This window comes from Diadema setosum, chromosome 10 (genome assembly GCF_964275005.1).
Source record: "Diadema setosum chromosome 10, eeDiaSeto1, whole genome shotgun sequence".
Taxonomy (NCBI): Eukaryota; Metazoa; Echinodermata; class Echinoidea; order Diadematoida; family Diadematidae; genus Diadema; species Diadema setosum.
In genome coordinates, this window is record NC_092694.1 from 12,817,296 (window position 1) to 12,837,121 (window position 19,826).

At 38.5% G+C, this 19,826-nt stretch overlaps 1 protein-coding gene across 1 annotated transcript; it reads right to left on the reverse strand.

The window, feature by feature from the left end:
- Nucleotides 1–867: 867 nt before the first annotated feature.
- Nucleotides 868–18,983, reverse strand: LOC140234251 (ethanolaminephosphotransferase 1-like). Its single transcript, XM_072314312.1, has 9 exons — nucleotides 18,883–18,983; nucleotides 17,302–17,370; nucleotides 15,999–16,191; nucleotides 15,063–15,331; nucleotides 14,314–14,422; nucleotides 5,914–5,962; nucleotides 4,780–4,960; nucleotides 2,857–3,039; nucleotides 868–2,239 (listed from the first exon to the last, which is right to left on the reverse strand). Exons 1-9 carry the CDS (start codon nucleotides 18,934–18,936, stop codon nucleotides 2,159–2,161), a joined length of 1,188 nt encoding a protein of 395 aa, XP_072170413.1. The 5' UTR covers nucleotides 18,937–18,983; the 3' UTR covers nucleotides 868–2,158.
- Between the last annotated feature and the right edge of the window lie 843 nt (nucleotides 18,984–19,826).

A 19,826-nucleotide genomic window follows, 5' to 3' on the forward strand; every position in this document is an offset into this window, starting at 1 on the left:
CCCTAGAAAATCCCTGCCAGTCAGTACATGTGTATGTACCAAGTTCCATGAAGATACATTGAACCATTTGCAAGAAAAGTGAAATTGTAACATATTCACCTAACCTTTGACCTTTTGACCTTTGACCTAATGACATGAAACTCTCTCTGGAGAATCTTTATGCAGTAGTACATGTCTACAATATGTTTCAAGATAATACCTTCGGGCATTGCATGGATATGGGGGAAATAGCAATGTTTTTAGCATTTGACCTTGACCTTATGACCTTTGACCTCTTGCCAATGTCACTAAAATCTACTCAACTAATTGCCCCATCATACATCATCCTTGGACCAAGTTTGGTGAAAGCTGCTTCATCCAGTTTAGAGTTATCATGTAAACAGATGAATTTTAGGATTTGACCTTGATCTTTGACCTTTGACCTCTGTCCAATTTCACTCAAAACCTAATCAAGTAATTTTCCCATCATACATCATCCTCAGACAAATTTTGGTGAAATTTGCTGAATCCAGTCTTGAGTTATCGCGTAAACAGATACAATTTAATGATTTGACCTTGACCTTTGACCTTTGACCTTTGGCCGATTTCACCCAAAATCTAATCAATTAATTGCCCCATCATACTTTATACTTGGACCAAGTTTGGTAAAATTCCAGTAAATATTACTCAAGTTATCGCGTAAACGAATGCGGACGGACGTACGTACAGACGTACGGACGTACGGACGTACGTACGGACGGACGGACGGACGGACAACCCGAAAACATAATGCCTCCGGCACCACTTCGTGGCGGAGGCATAAAAATCATACTTTATCCCACCCTAAAATATACCTCGGGTATTAGCAAAAAACTGCACACTGTAAAAACTGTAACTTTGTTAATACTAGAATATACCTCTAAATTGACAAAACAGATAAAAGCATAAGGACACAGGCATCTTGACTTCACTTGTGGACTTCGTATTTCATTCTTAAAACTGAGGTAACAGATGTATAGTAAACCATATTTCAACCATCTGATAAAAATCATCAATGCTATGGAGAAGAGGGCAGAAAAATGGCATGAAGTAACACACAAGCACAATTGCTCGGCCAAGCATCAGAATATTAAATTTTCATGAGATGATCAAGGTATCCCGTTTAAGAATGAATACATTACGTCCCTATGAGTGGCAAAAGCCAGAACAAGAAGACACTTCAAGCAACACAGTCACGTATTTTGTTAGTAAAATTAATGACTCAAATTAGCAGCTGCACTGTGCTATTAAATGTGGTACATGCCATATATTTCACAGTGGTTTACATTACCAATTTTTGCAAGTCCACTGACATTCATAGCTGAACAACTTGCTAAAATATTGCCTCACATGACTTAAATAAATTGTGTATTGTCTCCAAGACTGGAAAAGGCTACTGTAAAACAAGGAATGTTCGCGTGCAATTTTATTTCGCAAATTTCGCGAGAGCCAAGATTCGCGAAATTAAAATGCACGTGGAAGTTCTTGTCTACAATATACGCACTGAATGTTACAGGCACTCGCGAAAATACCATGCTGCGAAAAAGGCCATCGGCTCCATTTAGCGAAAAATTTCATGCCGCGAAAATATCGTGTTTTTCAGTAACCGATTCTTGGAGAGGGGAAACATTTATATCATTCCATTCTTTCTTGATCTATCTCTCATTTCTATTATCTATCCATTCATGTCATTATCATTCATGTAATTATCTAACAAGTCTAAATTTGCGAATTATACTGTCTCGTGAAATACATGGCGTGCACAGTGAAATGTTTATGAACAAGTAATACTGGTTTACATGCAACACTATTTCATTTGGCATAACAAATTTGGATCAAAAAATAAAAACAAACAAAAACAATATGCAGGCCCGTTTCAAAACAGCAGACAAGGAAGGCAGAATGAAAAATAAAGCCAGACAATGGTCCCTCAGTGGTCAGCAGGTCAGCGGTCAGTGTGGTCAAAGTCCACAGGAATGACCAAGCTATCGTGGTATTGATCCTTCTCCTCAGTTGCAACACGCCATGTAAAGCCCTAAGAGTCACATAGGGAGAAAATCTCGGTTCTCCGGCTCACCTGATGCACTGGGGGAGGGAGAGGAGAGCCGTTGGCCTGGTAACCGTCGGCCCAGTAACCGTCTCATTTGACGTGATTCTTCTGTCTAGGCCGGGACGTGATGGAGAATGCGTAGATGTTGAAGTGATCGCACAGCTGGGACACCTGCAAAACAAGACAACAGATTTTTTTTTTTTTTTTTTTTAGGGGGGGGGGGTATCCAAAGAGATGATTTTTTTTGTTTTATCTTGTTTTTAAGCACGCACAGTCACACCTCACACCTTGACAAATAGATATTAAAGCAGAATCTAACAAAGAACCAATTACATCTAGATAATTTAAAAGAGCTGCAAAGCATTTGAAAAGCAGGTAGCATCAAAGTCTCTAGAATAAAAATTTTAGCCATATGGTGGATGGTCAGAATTTGACTGGCTGAGGCAGACACTTGCACCTAACCACAAGGCCTGCAACACTCATAAATTATTGACGCTGAATGAGGAATTACTCCCTGACCACTCTAAATGTGGTACATTTTGCCATGCTGCCGTGTACATGAATTCCTTGTTTGACTGAAAAATGGCAAAAAAGCAAGTACACAACCAGTATGCATACTTTGAAAGACTTCCAACTCCAAAGGAAAGACTCAAACACGCAAAAGTATAAACAAAACAAAGTGCACTGAAATTTGGCACTGCTCAAAAAAAAAGAAGATATTGCTTGGAAGTTCCAAATTTTGAAGTCATTAGAATACAAACATTGCTAACTATGACACTGTGACTTACCACTGTTACTGCATAGTGGAGGTGCGCTACGGTGGAAAATCCAAACAGGGCGTACAATATATGGACTTCATACTCGCCAACTCCCACAACGCATGACACAAAGGCAGCCGCTACGAGCAGGATATTGAGAAAATTATGGGCAGAGGCGAGCGTGTCCGACATCTGGCTGATGATGAGACGAACCTGAAAATGAAGTTCATGAGAATAACTTAAGTCTGGAATGATAAAAGATAACGTAATAAAAGATTGACGCTTACTGCAAACCTACGAAGGCCTTAAGGACATGTAATAAACACTAATCATAATGAAAAGGTATAGATGGCGTAGTTGGGAGAATGTACAGTTTGTATGCTCTAAACATCATGGAGTATGACACCCTTGGCATGGATGTAATGAAATCATATTTTGAAAGTTAAAAACTGTCGAAGAAGCACAACAATTCATCTTAAATTGAGTTGTTGTCATTTTCACTTGATTTACCATTTATGATTATATTACTGTAATCATATAATCATAAACACATTTGTCTAGATTACAACTGCTTGATTTATCACGGCTATTTAGTATGGAAGTACAGTATTACCTATTTGGCACATACAATATGGTGGAACTATTGCATCTTAGGCCTATGTTGTGTAATTCTTTCTGGACATTATCGTGGTAAAAAGAATTGATTAAAATAGGATAGACACACACACAAGATTAAAAAGTTGCAAAATCCAGTAAATGAAATAGATATTAAAATGACATGTGTACCTTTCACAAATGGAGGCAATGCAGGTTGAATCTCAAAATGAAATGCATCTAGCTCTACGTGAAGTTCACATCAAATATGTTAGAAACAGATAAAAAGCCCTCCCTTAACAGAGAAATATTTTCACATTGTTTATTTGTGACTCCAGAGCCGTTGCAATTCCCCACTGGGGGTGATACATTGCACACTCTGTTGCCATCAACTTTGTGATAAACCGTAGAAGAATTAACTTACATCATAATAATAACAACGATAATAATACAGTCTTATTTATCCAGGGTAGCATCTTCAGTGTTGCCACTGCTCTACCAGAGGGCCCTGCCATTATTATTACCCGAACAATGCTAGACACCCATGTATACACCTGGGTTGAGAAAGACATCATGGGTAAAAACATTTTGTCCAAGGACATAAGCACTGGGTGGGAACTGAACTCGGTTCCTCCGATTGGGAATCGGGAGTCTTATCCACTACATCATGGTCAAGTCAAGGGGGGAGGTGGAGGAGGCACTTCAACACTACAGATCATGTACACGAATCGTTCAGTTAAAGGGATGGTACAGTATTGGTGGAGATGAGAATTTGTTTTTAACTTTTTGTGAGATACCAAGAAAACACTCATGAAATAGTACAGAGCATACCATTTTAAGAGGAATTCAAAGTTTATTTGATGAAAATCCGGTTTGGCATGACTGAAACATCCAAAAACAAAATAAAACAAAGCGATTGCAAAAAAGTGTGGATCCCACACTTCTTAGAATCGCTCTGTTTTGGATATCTCAGCCATTTCAAAACCAATTTTCATCAAAGAAATGTTGAATTCCTCATGGAATTACATGCTCTTTCATATTTCATAAGAGGTTTCTCATTATCTCATCAAAAAATGTTAGAAACCTGAAATTAGGTCTCAACCAAAACTATACTATCCCTTGAAGTTAGTATACTGTACTATAAAGGGTCGAAGAATACTGTAAAAGGCACATTAAAGTCCTTGTGTGCCCTATATGCATTGAATGTTAGAGGCAATTCACAAAAATTTCATGCCGCGAAAAAGGCCGTCAGCTCCAATTCACAAAAATGTAATGCACAAAAATATCATGATTTACAGTAGGTCCAGGAGAGGTCGGAAGCCTCTTCAAAGCGGGTAACACACCGCGGGACAAACTCACCGTGATGTTCGAGAAGATGACAGAGAGCATGAGGAGGAAGCTGCGGGTGTGGTACTCCAGGATGTTGGCGGGGGAGAAGTAGGCCCAGAGGGTACAGGTCACGAAGAGGACCATTAGGGGGAAGGCAGGATCCAGAGCTTCCCTCAGGGAACGCTGCTTCCCTGTACCTGTTGCGTAGGCCCTGATTTTAAATCAGAGGAGACACAAGGAGAGGGGCTATGAGGTCTAGTGACAAGACAATCGCCTACATGACTTCAATTCTATAGTGGTATCATACAGAGCTACTATGACACTTTCATCTCCAAACAAATTTGCTCAGCACACTCTTGTTCAATCCAGGGAGGTGCGAGAGAAGGAGAGGCAACTACTGCTCTCCTTTGAAGTTATGCGCGGCACCGCCGAGAAGTTATGCGTTCAACTACAGGTGTTACCCATGTGCTTTGACAAAAGAGAGCATCAATAATCGGGACTAGCGCTCTCACATCTAGAAATATTTGCTCCTACTGCAATTCGCTCTCTCTTTCAAAGTGATGGCAACAATGAATTTGTGTACCTTGAATTGGAGCAGCGAATCAAAATGCAGTGTAAAACTCACGATTTTAACAGCAAATAGTTTAAAAACACGCTGGAACACGCTTTAACGGAGTACTTTATTTGAAAGATCAAAATATCCCTTATTAAAAGATAGAAAATTAACATGCGGAAATGTGCGCATTATGGAAAAATATTAGGTTTTTAAGAGGGCCTAATTTTCATTTCATTTCGATTTGCGAATTAGGAAGAAACTAGAAATACATGTTAATAATATTGAATTCTTTCCTAAACTATTCTAAATCAATTCGAGTATTTCATTTGAAATTTTGCGGTGAAATAAACTTGTAATTCAACGAAAGGTGAAATGCGTTCTTCGTCTCCGAACTCCGTCTTGCAACTAGAGCGGTGCCGAGCATGACTTCAAAGCGTAGTGGAATGCTAGATATCCCATTGTAACGCCTTGAACCCAAACATGTGTTTGCATGAATTACGAAGAGTTGCCACTCCATCTCTGTAACACCTCCCTGTTCAATCTATATACAGAAACTTATATGGGCATTCAATGTGAAATACATACTCTATCAATGAATGTTACATTACCTGTAGATGTTGTAGATGCTCTGAGGAATAGATGTGAATACAGCACCAACTGTAAATTAAGTAGAAGGAAGAGAAAACAGAAAATATTAGAGCATATCATAGTGTTCTTGCCATAAATATCAATATTATTATGGCTTACCATCAAACTTATTGATATGCTGTGTAACCAGAGGCTTGATACGTATCATGAGTGACAGCAAACTCAGTATTCTTTGTCAGTTTCCATGGTGAGGGAATGTTTGGTGGTAGGTGGTTTCACAGTACACCATGTACATGTATTCTTTCTTGGATGCGAGAGTGGCCCTGACAGTAAATTATCACGCTAAATGTGTGTGTGCAAAATTGATCTCATGTCAACTTTCTGCTTTCTATGTAGTAAAGATAAAAACAAAACTTCAACAAGATCTATATCTAAAAGGATAACCCTTGATAATGACACAAGGATGATATATCAAGTTCGTCACCGAAAGTTGTCATAAAAAGGGAATGTTGCATTAATTATCTATATGGAAAGTTGATGCTGCACATTAGAAAAACACAAAAAATCACGAGATAACATACTATAACAGTAGTTCTTATCTAAACGGGCTTTGTTCTTTCTCTAATCCTAAAAGGGCCGGAATCTGCCTGGAATCTGGATTTTAAAATAAAAAAAATCTGGTTCAAAAATTTTGACAGGATTTGATGGGTCCATTGCCTTGGCTATCAGCTGTCTTGTTGATAGGTGACAATTATCTTGATGGAAAGGCATTGACCTGCCCGATTAGCGAGTTGACAATGAGCTCGCTGATTTGTGAAGGAAGTTCCCATCATTAGGAATTCTTTCAGGGGCAATCAAGGGCAGGATGGAAAGAAATAAAGTAACTTCACTACATGGCCTGTGCTTTGTTTGTTTTTTTATTGCCTACCCTTTTGTTTGTGGACCTTCTGACATTTTGTCCTTTGCCTACACCCAACCCCCCAAATTAAGCCAGGTAGACAATTACTTTAATAAGTCACCTTCAGGTATGAAAGAAACAAAAAAAAAAAAAAAGAAGAAACAATGAAATAATATCACCTTCTTCTAGAAATTCTCGACATATGATGCTCTAAATGAACATCTTGGATCATCTTAGAATATTTTTCACAAAAGAATACCCTATTCTCCTGTATTCATTGATAACAAAACAAACACACACATACACATATGGGTGATGATATCATCACCTCAACACTAACCCACTCATTCATACATTCAAACATTGGGTGAAAAAAAAATGATTTTATAAATAATTCAGCACCACAAGTGGTCTTCACCCATACATGTCATTATTGCTATTAAAGTAGTTGCTCTACTACAAAATTTAGGCCTTACCCAGGGCTGCACACTAACCCATTTTTTCTGCCGGTCCAACCTGTCTCTGTCGGACCGGTAAATGCCCCGTTTTACCATTTTTTACCGGTCCGAACAGAAAATCTACCGGTCAACAACGACAACCTAAAAAAACATTAAATGACTTGCAAACTTATTTTCTTGTTTTTTATGGACGTAGCCCCTTACCCATGTACATTTTACAGATTAATATTTTCTTTTTTAAACTTGCATTATTTATTGCACAAGAAATTAAAAAAAAAGATAGGAAAAAATAGAATGTTTGTTTGTGAATTGTATCAAATGCGTTTGTGAATTTTTCTAAACATTGGCGCACGAACTTGCTGCGTAACCTGCTCTTGGTGGTAAGTTGGATTGCGACGATTTAATGAATCATTTTAGCTGTGATATTTTCTGATGCACGCGCTTCAAGGGGTTCTTTATTTTTCTCCCAATAATCTATTCGCATTGTGCATGCGTTCTTGAAAGGTACACGACATGCAGGGCCGAATTCGCAATCCTTTTTGCACCCATTTCCACCTCAAATATTAGCGGGATTGTGACGATTTCATAAATTACTTCGGCTGTAATATTTTCAGATGCAAGCGCCAAAAGAGGTTGAAAATGTGTCCATTATTTTTCCCGATAAACTCTTCGAATTTCGTAAGTGCGTTCTTTAAAAAAGATCATTGCACCACACATGGCCGAATTCATGATACTTTTTGCGCCTATTTCTACCTCAAATATCAGCGGGATTGTGACGATTTCATAAATTACTTTGGCTCTAATCTTTCATGATGCAAGCGCCAAAAGAGGTTGAAAATGTGTCCTTTATTTTTCCCGATAAACTCTTCGAATTTCGTAAGTGCGTTCTTAAAAATATGCACCACATGGCCGAATTCATGATAGTTTTTGCGCCTATTTCTACCTCAAATATCAGCGGAATTGTGGCGATTTCATGAATTATACTTCGGATGTAACTTTTTGTGATGCACGCACCGGCGAGAATGGTTAAAAATGCGTTCTTTATTTTTCTCCCCATAATCTCTTCGCATTCCGTACATGCGTTCTTGAAAGGTATACGAGACGGCAGAATTCACGATCCTTTTTGTGCCTATTTCTACCTAAAATATCAGCGGGATTGCGATGATTTTATGAATAACTTCAGCTGTAATCTTTTATGATAACGCGCCAAAATGGGTTGAAAATGTGTCCTTTATTTTTCCCGGATAAACTCTTCGCATTTCGTAAATGCGTGCTTAAAAGATATACAACACGGCCATAAATCATGATTCTTTTTGCGCCTATTGTTTCCTCAAACTTCAACGGGATTGCGATGATTTCATGAATTATTATTCGGCTGTAATCTTTATGATGCACGGGCCAAAAGGGGTTGAAAATGTGTCCTGTATTTTTCTCCCAATAATCTCTTCGCATTTCGTACATGCATATATGACACGGCTGAATTCACGATCCTTTTATCGCCTATTTCTACATTGAATATCAGCCGAATTGTGGCAATTTCATGAATTACTTCTGATGTAATCTTTTGTGATGCACGCACCAGCCAGAATGGCTGAAAATGTGTTCTTTATTTTTCTCCCCATAATTTCTTCACATTCCGTACATGCGTTCTTGAAAGGTATACGACACGACCGAATTCACGATCCTTTTTGCGTCTATTTCTACCTGAAATATCAGCGGGATTGCGATGATTTCATGTATGACTTCGGATGCAATCTTTTATGATACACGCGCCAAAAGGGGTTGAAAATGTGTCCTTTATTTTTCCCCGATAAACTCTTCGCATTTCGTAAATGCGTTCTTAAAAGATACACGACACGGCCAAAAATCATGATTCTTTTGCGCCTATCGTTTCCTCAAACTTCAACGGAACTGCGATGATTTTATGAATTATTATTCGGCTCTAATCTGTATGATGCACGGGCCAAAAGGGTTTGAAAATGTGTCCTGTATTTTTCACCCAAAACCACTTCGCATTGCGTACATGCCTATACGTCATGGCCGAATTCACGGTCCTTTTAGCGCCTATTTCAACATCAAATATCAGCGGGATTGCGATATGTCATTAATTATTTCGGCTGAAATCTTTTGTGATACATTCACCAGAAGGGTTGAAAATGCGTTCTTTATTTTTCTCCCGATAATTTCTTCGCATTTGTGCATGCGTTTTCAAAATTATACATTGCATGCAGGGCCGAATTCGATATTCATTTTGCGCCTATTATTGTTTACTCAAATTCCAACGGGATTGCGAAATTTTCATGAATTACTATTCGGCTGTAATCTATATGATGCAAGCGCCAAAAGGGCCAGTGTCCTTTATTTTTCTCCCGCTAATCTTTTCTCATTTCGTACATGCGTTCTTAAAATGTATACGACACGGCCGAATTCACGATCCTTTTTGCACCTATTTCTACCTCAAATATCAGCGGGATTGTGGCGATTTCATGAATTACTTCAGATGTAATTTTTTATGATGCACGCACCAGAAGGGTAAAATGTGTTTTTTTTTATTTTTCTCCCGATAATCTCGTCGCATTTGTGCATGCGTTTTTGATAACCAACACAGCATGCAGGACTGAATTCAAGATCCTTTTGCGCCTATTATTTCCTCAAATTTCAACGGGATTGCGTTGATTTCATGAATTGTTATTCGGCTGTAATCTTTTATGATGCACTCACCAAAATGTGTCCTTCATTTTTTTTTTTCCTCCTCTATAATCTCTTCGCATTTCGTACATAAGCTTTTGAAAGAGACGACGCGGCCGGTCGAATTCATGATCCTTTTTGGGACGATTTCTACCTCAAATATGTAAGCGGGACTGCCATGATTTCATGATTTTTTGTCCTCCCTAGTATTATCTATTCACATTTTGCGCATGCGTTCTTAAAAAGTACACGGACGAGCCGATTTCGTGATCCTTTTTGCGCCTATCTTCATATATGAGACCATTCTGAGCGAATGAAAATATTCATTTGTGAAATGACTTTGTAAGATGAAAATGAACGCAATCAGATCCATTTACTGTATCGCTGAATATCGAATGTGTTTTTACTTTTTCTAAAAATCGACACAAGTGAATTAGTTCTAACATAACTGCCACGCTGCTGCGAAGCCGGGATCGGATCGATCTTGCGTTAAAAAAAATCAGAAAAAAAAAAAAGAACCAGAAATGCGTACGCTTCTATCAATGCTTCTTGTCTGGCATGACCGCCAATCGCAAGCAAACGAAAAGCAGTTACACTGTACATGCTCTGCATGTATTGCATTGCATGGCAGTGCGTGAGCAGCGCCAAATGCGCATGCGAGGGCGAATAACTGGTCGACTGCTAGTGCTCAAAACTAATGAATGTTTACTGTATAAAAGTGCACCGGTAGACATAAACAAAAACTTGCGTAAAACTTGTTGAACAGTGCGATATCTTGCATTCTGTTTCTCCCTGATCGGGGCTGCTCTTTTTCTTTCTACTGACCCCACCAATGCTTTTTTTTTTTTTTTTTTACTGGTCATGTCGGACCGGTAACTTGTGGATTTCCTGAAAAGTTACCGGTCCGACAGTGACTTTTACCGGTCTTTGACCGTCGGACCGGCGCCAGTGTGCAGCCCTGCCTTACCCTTCATGTGAATGTAGTTTAACCCTTTCAAACTATTTCCTCAACATTTAGTATTAAATCCATCTAAACTTGATGTAGTTTAAGATACCAGTAGCAAGCCCATCCAGGTGTAGCAATGGCCACAGTGAAACAGGCTGACCATGCTGCCACACTAGGGCTTAGGTACATGTAGATTGGGTAATCTCTTCTAATTGATTGACAATTAGTTTCCAGATATCTGTGCCTTTAGAAAGCGTCAGTATTACAAAAAGCAGGCAAATCAGCGCACAAAATTCAGTAAGGGTTAGAGTCAGAATGAAGCATAATATCCTATTAAACACAGATCACAAAATATTTATACTTGAAGAGAAACTTGATGTACCATCGTACAACAGTTATCCACTGTACAACCTGTAATGCCTCTTACATCACATACATATGTACACTCTACCCAATCAAGAGCTGACTTTCTTATGCTACAAATGCACAATGTCAAATGATATGGGTTTCCAAAGTTTTCTAAACCAATATGTTGACTAAAGGTAGAGCCACACCTAAACTCTATACGGTAGATGCTATACTGTAGATGCATACCCCTGATATACAGTATATATATATATATATTTTTTTTTTTTTTACTTCATTGCAAGTAGTTCACCAGAGACCAAATACTGTATGTATTGTAAACACAGTATATTTAGCAGCATTTTCATATGTTCATGAACTTTGCCAGTGGACTGATAAGATACGCATGATTTACCACTTGCAAAAATATTGTCCCCATACAGTGTACCACTGAGATGCTTTTTATATGTCCCTCACTGTGAGAAATTGCTTTAAAACTTTTTTCCTTCGAAAAGTCATATAATTGTTTCTTGCTCTGTGTCAACGTGGTTCTCGATGGTGAATTCAACGACTCACAAAATCCTCTTGTGAGTTCCATTTCGCAAAATCATGTCTGCCTAACATAAGGCGTATGCAGTAGTATATACATGGTTGCTTTGTAGTCAATATCATGCGGGAATACCCTTTTAAAAGAGATCACAACCCTGTTACTACTGCTATTGCTACATCTACGGAACATGCACTGCTACAGACACACAGTGGCATAATGCATACCTCCTCCCAGTGGTTACATGTGACAGGCATTTTCATCGAAAATCCCCACTATTTACACATTTCTATCACTCCGATAACACCTTCTGAATTTGCATTTAAATTTGTATTGGAAGATAAGAAGAAAAAGAAACAAAAATCAAACTGTGCATACATTGTGTGTGTTAGTGTGTGTGTGTGTGTGTGTGTGTGTGTGTGTGTGTGTGTTTGTGTCTTTAAACAAATCACAATAATGACCAGTAAGTTGTTGTAATAGTATCTCTATTGATGTACAAATATAAAACTCACTCTCCACCCCCCTACTTTGCCAGTACAGTAAATAACGAACGTTTTGTTTTGTTGTTTTGTTTTTTTTTATATTAGAATGCTTTTGTTACAACAATGTAAAAATTCAGGCCTCAATTGATTATCTATATAAATTTATGTATTTTATTGTTTAGAAACAGTCCACTCCCGTTAAACAAAATTTTTGAAGCAATGAAGTGAAAATGCAGATCCAAATATAGTTAAACTGCTTGGATATAACAAAATATCAATATTTTTTAAACCTAACGACAGAAAGCTGCCAGTCTCAAAGACTTTAAAACATTATAATGGGAGTCGCCTGTATATTAGCAGAATTGCATTTTACACCCACAGTGGTAAAGAGTAAATATGAGCTATCAGGATCATGAGTCAGCTTACACCAAATTCTGGAAATTATGCATCCAACATTCTCCCTGACAGTAACATCCCCAGAAATAATTTATTTTTATGAATTGGAAGAATAATCAACATGATTCATGACTGTGGAAAAATCTGCTACAGATTGTCGAGTGCATTGATAAAATTAAACAACATAAACATACCTTGAAAAACTCATTCTTTTACTCCAAAGTATTCAGTCATATGTTCTTCACTTCTTCTCTTTTTCTTTTTGCTTTTAGTGTCTGAGGGCACAGAAACTCTAACAGTGATATGTTATACGTGAGAATGTGCGTTTTTAAGGTAACTATGATTAACTCTGGTGTACCATGGTGTAAACCTCCTGAGTGCCACATTATTGTGAGACCACAATGCACAAGCGTTTCAGGAAAACATTCTGTTTTTCAATGCCATGTTACTTTTTGTAACGGTGTTTATCCTTGACTGCATCACAGCAAAGATGTAGAGAAAATTGCAAGCTTCACTGTGATGCATACGTAAATCTTATGACAAAGCTATGAAAATGACACTTTCAAGGTACTGTGGCATATTGCAATTCATTGATCTGTTTGTGCAAGGTTGTGCAAATGTTGCACACAAAAAGTTAATGTGACACCTTAACTTTCTATATTTGTCAGAAAGTGCGCATTAGAAATATTTATTATCATAATTTAGAATTATAAACCCATCTAAAATTCATCCAGGAAGCAAAAAGAGAAAAGGATTTTTAAGCAAGAGGAGAATAACTCCTCGCTCTCCCTGAAAGCGAAAGATCAAGACTGACACCAGGCAACATTTGCAGATGTAAGACATGACTTCACCAGAACCATCACAAATTAATCCTACAGCAGAAGCTGGAAATTCTTACCACCACACTACTGTACCTATGCACCAAGCCTGACAGAACATACAGCGAGAGTCTTACCAAATGCCATTTTGGCAAACAAGCAGAAGTATGAATTGGCGTCTGTTCCATCAAGGGAGGGAATCATAGTCAGAGATCAAAACATCATCTTGCAAACTACAAATGTTGCTATGGTGACTGGTATGCCTCCGCCACATAGCATGGTTCTCCAAGTACATCTTGAAATTGTGCGACTATCGTTTCACATAAAGGGCAAAAAAACTATTAAAAAAAGTGGCATACTTTGTCACAGATGTGCCTAGTGCTTTTTTCCTTGAACTGGGTTTCTTTCGGATGGATGGCGTAATTGTGTAAGAGAGCAAGTATTCGGGAAATTGGGTATTTTTACTTGACCTTTGACCCTTGCCCTCTGACCCCACAGCCCACATTTCTGCAAACAATTACTAACTGGTAATATCCAATTTTTCAAGACAACGCTTTGATCTATTTTCAAAAACTTTTACCCTTCTAGGGAAACACTGCCTAATGTAGCAATCAGCAATACTAAAGCTCCTCTTCATGGGATACCATCTCACTTGCTATGCCAAACACGCCACAACTTTGTGAGCTCATGTTGTGCAAACTTGACTGTAAAATCTGACCTAATCTTTTGTCACTGTGGTCCATTCCTCATGTGTGTCATTGATACTGCCCCTTGAAAATCATTTTTAAAAAGAAAGTGACAGAAATGCTTTCATGGAAAGAATCAATAAAGATTATACTCACTGCAAACCAAGCTCAGGAAGAAATAGTTGAACTGAAACCCGTAGGGAAGAGTGATTTTCCAAATCTCATATCCATACAGACCAGTCAAGAAGTACACAACTGCAATAGCCTATTAGGAAACCAATACATCAACAGTCAAATAAATTAACATGTACGAATGATGATGACTATGATAAAATATACTACTATTACTACTACTACTACTATTACTACTACTACGACTACTACTTCTAAAACTACTACTACTACTACTACTATTACGACTACTACTACTACTACTACTTCTACTACTGCTACTTCTACTACTACTACTACTGATGATGATGAGATAATAATAGTAATTAGAAAAGCACTCAGACAGTGCAGATCTCCGCCAAGCAGCTCATTTCCACACACAATGCTGAAAATCACCTCATTTCCCAATATACAGAAAATGGATATAATATTATTATGTGAATCCATCTATCCATCAACTAATTCAATGATTTATTCAATGATTCATTCATTAGCTAACCCACACATTAATTCAAGGAATGAATGAAGGAATGTATGAGGCTAATAAATGAAATTCATCATCAAATTCATTCATCAAACTCATAAATTAACCCGTTGAGGATGAGCCGATATTACTATAACATGCATTTTGCCATAGACCCCTACCCGAGTATACTCGGGACTCGTCCTCAACGGGTTAATTCCTTCCTTCCTTCCTTTATCCATTCATTCATTCATGACTAAACACCACTCACAAGCTGGCTGAAGTCGTAGCTCCAAGGGAGGAAGAGGACGCCAGTCAGGTACTTCTCCCAGTGCGACATGAAGAAAGCCGTGATGATGTGCCACTGGACGCCGTAGAATATCCAGGACGTTCCGCCGTAGTCCTCCAGACCCTTGCCGAAGATCGAGAAGAGCCCGATGGGCAGGAGGGTGGCCAGTATGCTGTCGCTGCCGTGGTCGAACAGCTCCCCCAGTGGCGTACTGGAGCCAGTGCGCCTCGCTTGCTTGCCATCGGTGCCATCTTAGAAGATATGTTATATTTATATGAATGCATACAGTCTACTGCTTTTTTAATCTAAACATAAATCATAATTAACCCATTGAGGATGGGCTGATTTAACACGCATTTCCCATACATGTACACAACAGTAGACTCTTGCAGGAGTATACCGGTACTCAGGACTCGTCCCCAACGGTTCAATTATATGGTAACGTCACTTCTCAAGAATACTTGTGACACAAGAATCTTGAAGCACAAGTCAGCACTACTGTATGTTCCATTTGGCTTTGGTAAATAAGAGTTTGAAACATCAGGAAAACAGAACAGTAGCAGTTTCAAAGACTATGGACTTACAATATGCAATTATAAGAAAGTAAATGCACTTACAAAGTTTTACTATATACTTTCATGAAAAAAGAAAACAGCGATATTATGAGCAACCACAAACACAATTCTAACAATCATGTCACAAATATAAAATTGGTTGGTAAACAAAAATGAAAATTTCCGTAGGTAAGTTTACCTGGCAGATGTACAGTGTAAATAAACTGTGTAATTTATGTTTTGAAAACAGACAAACAAACAAACAAACAAACAAACAAACAAACATAAAACCCAAACTCCCCAAGAGCAATGACCGGCACCACTGTGCCACCAGAGTCTGTTCAAACAGCTTCTTTCTCCCTACCTAGGGTGTGGCCCAGGAGCTGGCAGGCTGAGGCAACAAACCAGACCCAGTTGGGGACAGGGGGGTAATCCGTGAGGGCCCTGTTGTTGCTGAAGTAGTCCCAGTCGTAGAAGGCCAGGAGGAGGAAGAGGGCCAGTTGAAAGAGGAATCCCAGGAGGGTGAGGAGGTTGGGGGCAATCCACATCGGGTACAGCTGCAACAACAAACAGAGTGAAATATCCATGGGATCATTCAGTCTCCACCATCCCTCTGCTTGAAAATATTCAAAATACTTCTTGGCCTAAGTGAGTTTGTATTATCAATCAAAAAATAGGGATAGAAAAAAAAATGTTTTTTAACTAAAAAAGATAACGAATGACAATTTTTCCTGTCTACATGTACATACACTGCACTATTTCTTGAACTGGTACTCCTCACAATAATATTAATCATAATTTCCAATTTGTATCCATAATATCAAATTTGATAAAAACTTGCCTTTAATGCAAAGGAAAGAAAATCTATCAAACGTGGATATAGTGTACACTACTTGCTATTCCCATTCACTGCAAGCCATCTGACACCCACTCTCACAGTCAAAATATTCCCCGATGATATTCACAGGATAACTTGGATGTGTTTGTATACAAGAAGGAATAAGGTCATACTCTGGAAAATGTGCATTTTTCCTAAAGACATACATTGTATATAAATATATATATATATATATATATATATATATATATATATATAAAAAACTACACCATGTTGTATATTATGCAAATACAGTTTGTATAAGAGGTCAAAGGGACTGTGTAGTACTGGTTGAGGTGAGGATTCAGGTTTATAACATATTTTTGGTGAGATAATGAGAAACCTCTTATGAAATATGAAAGAGCATGTAATTTCAAGAAGATTTAATGTTTATTTGATGAAAATTGGCCTTGAAATGGTCGAGATATCCCAAAAAGTGGTCCGAATAAAATTGACAGGCCACGACTTTTATTAGGATCTCTTTGTTTCACCTTGTTTTTGGATATCTCAGTCAGTTCAAAACAGATTTTTATCAAATAAACTTTTGATTGTCCTTAGAATTGTATGCTCTTTAACATTTCATAGAGTGGTTTGTAAATATCTTGCAAATCGTTACAAGCTGAATCCTCACCTCAACCAGTACTGTACAGTCACTTTAAAGATCAACCGATTGTCACATCTTTAATCTAAATCCCCCCCCCCAAAAAAAAAAACAACAACAACAACAACAAAAAAAAAAAAAACAAGCATACACAAATCTCAAGGCACATTTCAAGAGAATTTCAAATACCTTCACAACAGCATTCCAAAATGGGTGCATCAAGTAGATAGCCAAGGGTGATGTGTCCTTGCTGCTATACTGGTAGTAAAAACAAACAAATAAACAAATAAACAAAGTAAATGCATGCAAACAAACACACATTTAGCGAATGGGCAAAATAAATTACATACCCAGGTCATTTCATTACCCCACTGAGGACGAGTCCTGAGTATACTAAGGCAGGTGTCTATGGGAAATGCGTGTTGTAATACCAAAATCAGCCCGTTCTCAACGGGTTAAAAAAGAAAATAACAAGAATGAATTGTGTTCCATAGAACTGAAGAAACAAATAAATAAATCTGTCAAATGCCCATTTCGTCATAGTGTGCTACTAAAGTTGTGTCAATCACTTTAACTTCTTTGAAGTATTGTGTCTGTCCATGGATCTATATGTACTAATCACAACAGAATGACAGCTAGTGGTAGGGCCCTAGTACTATTTTAGTAGAGTCTCTGTAAGGTCTGAAAACTAACCAAGAACTGATGCAATGACAATTTGATTTGGTAGACTTAATAGGGCCTACTGTACGACCAAAAGAGACTGACTTGTCTATAGATCTACATAGTATTATGTGCCTATAGTAAAAAACAAAAAAACAAAAAAAAAAAAAAACACACACACACAAAAACACCAACCCACAAGGCTCAAACTCTCATGCCAAAATTTGACTGTGCCCAAAAGCACAGCCAGATTTCTACATGTGGAACTAGGAGGCTGTCAAATTTTGAATGCGTTTTGGTTGAATTATGGGTGACTTGATTTACTCAGCGAACAAAACTTCAAGTAGAAAAGTATTCTAGCTAAAGTATCAAAACTCAAAGCAATTGCAATGCGATCGCTGAGCTCTCTTTGTGTTGTGGGTCGTGACGGCACAGTCCTGTCGCTATTTATACAGCAACTGGGCTGTAGCTGTAGCCTGTGTATCGTTACACTTACAGCTAACTCACACAGCCCTGAATGTTGCTGCACAGCCTCTGGTCACAGGCTACACAAGAGTGTGGTTCTCAGCATAAACACTGAAATCACTTTTGAGAATTTCAATTTGGAGGTTTGAATCTGCAAACTTCCACTGCGATTAGTAATAAATTTATCTAAGCTAACTTAATTCAGTGTCCCTTCTCACGTTAGATACTCTAACGTTAGGAGTGAAACGTCACCGTAATAAACTAAAATAATAACCCGAAAACCGCCTGGAGCTGCACCACCTGGCTGCGCCTGGGCCCTGGGTGCAAATTAAATGTGCCATTAAATGAACTTGCCCATGTCCAGTTATTTAGTGTTGATCTATATTATGACTACGACTCTACGAGTATGACTAAATAACCCTAGAAGTAGCCCTAACGTTGGGCCTACCGTGTTTTCTGTTTGTTCACCTATTAAACACTACCTATTAACAGTTACACGCTACAGCCTGTATGTATGCATAGTATGCCTAACATGATTTAGCCATGGCATGATGATGGGGGAGGTGGGTGCGGTTTTTGTGCACGGTAAACAAAATATTTATTATAATACAAAGTCAAAAGATATCATTAAAAAATAGAGTCTACCTTATACTTATCGAATCCCTTTAAGTGCTCCTGAGTGAGATACTTGATAGCCATGATTGATAGTCAGTTCCGTCCTCTTTCTTTTGAGTAGAAGGTCAGCTGAGCCGTGTTCAAGGCAAGCTCTGCTGGTCCCACACGTGTGTGTTTGTGTGTGTGGCGTGGTACGGTGTGTATGTACGTGTGCGTCCGTGTCCGACCGACCGAGCTGCTGTACGAGGGGTACGCCGACGTACGTGACTAGTAATCCGGTATCAGTGCACCACGAGTGCATGCATTGACGTTGGTCTACTCATGGAGCTACCATTGCAGCTCCATGGTCTACTTGAGACGGAACGCACGATGTGCACATGGGGCGACTGTGACTTGAAAGAGTTCAAAGTTCACGACGTTACAGTAGTAGCCCTACTACATATCGACCACCCTTATTGAAACCGACCGCGTATAATTCGCGCACTGAACACTTAGTACGCACTTCTCTGCGCGCAAAGCACATGGTGTGGGAAAACGCGATAATTCACTGTTCATTAATGGTTTTAATCAAGGACAAAATTTCGAATGAATATTTTCACCGAATCGTAATGACAGCACAATGTAATGTCTATGGAAGTTTCTAAAAGGCTTCTAAAAAGCTTCGTACAACACGGTGTTCAATACAACTCGGTTTGCGTGCATTGTCAATGCAAAATCAGCGGTCGATCCTAAAAACGCGATTTACCGCGGGGAGCTGAAACGAGGCCACGCAAGTTCGTCGGCGATATTTTTGCACTGAAACTTCGAATCGAAAAGGGAACAACGGCATTTGATAGAGCTGGATTTTCTCAATCACGTAGGTCAAGTTTTTTACGTGAATTTCAGTGTTAAATATTCTTATCAAGCAAATAAACATTAGGCGGTCGATTAGTAGTAGGTCCAACCCTACTCTGTCGTATAGGGCTGCACCATTG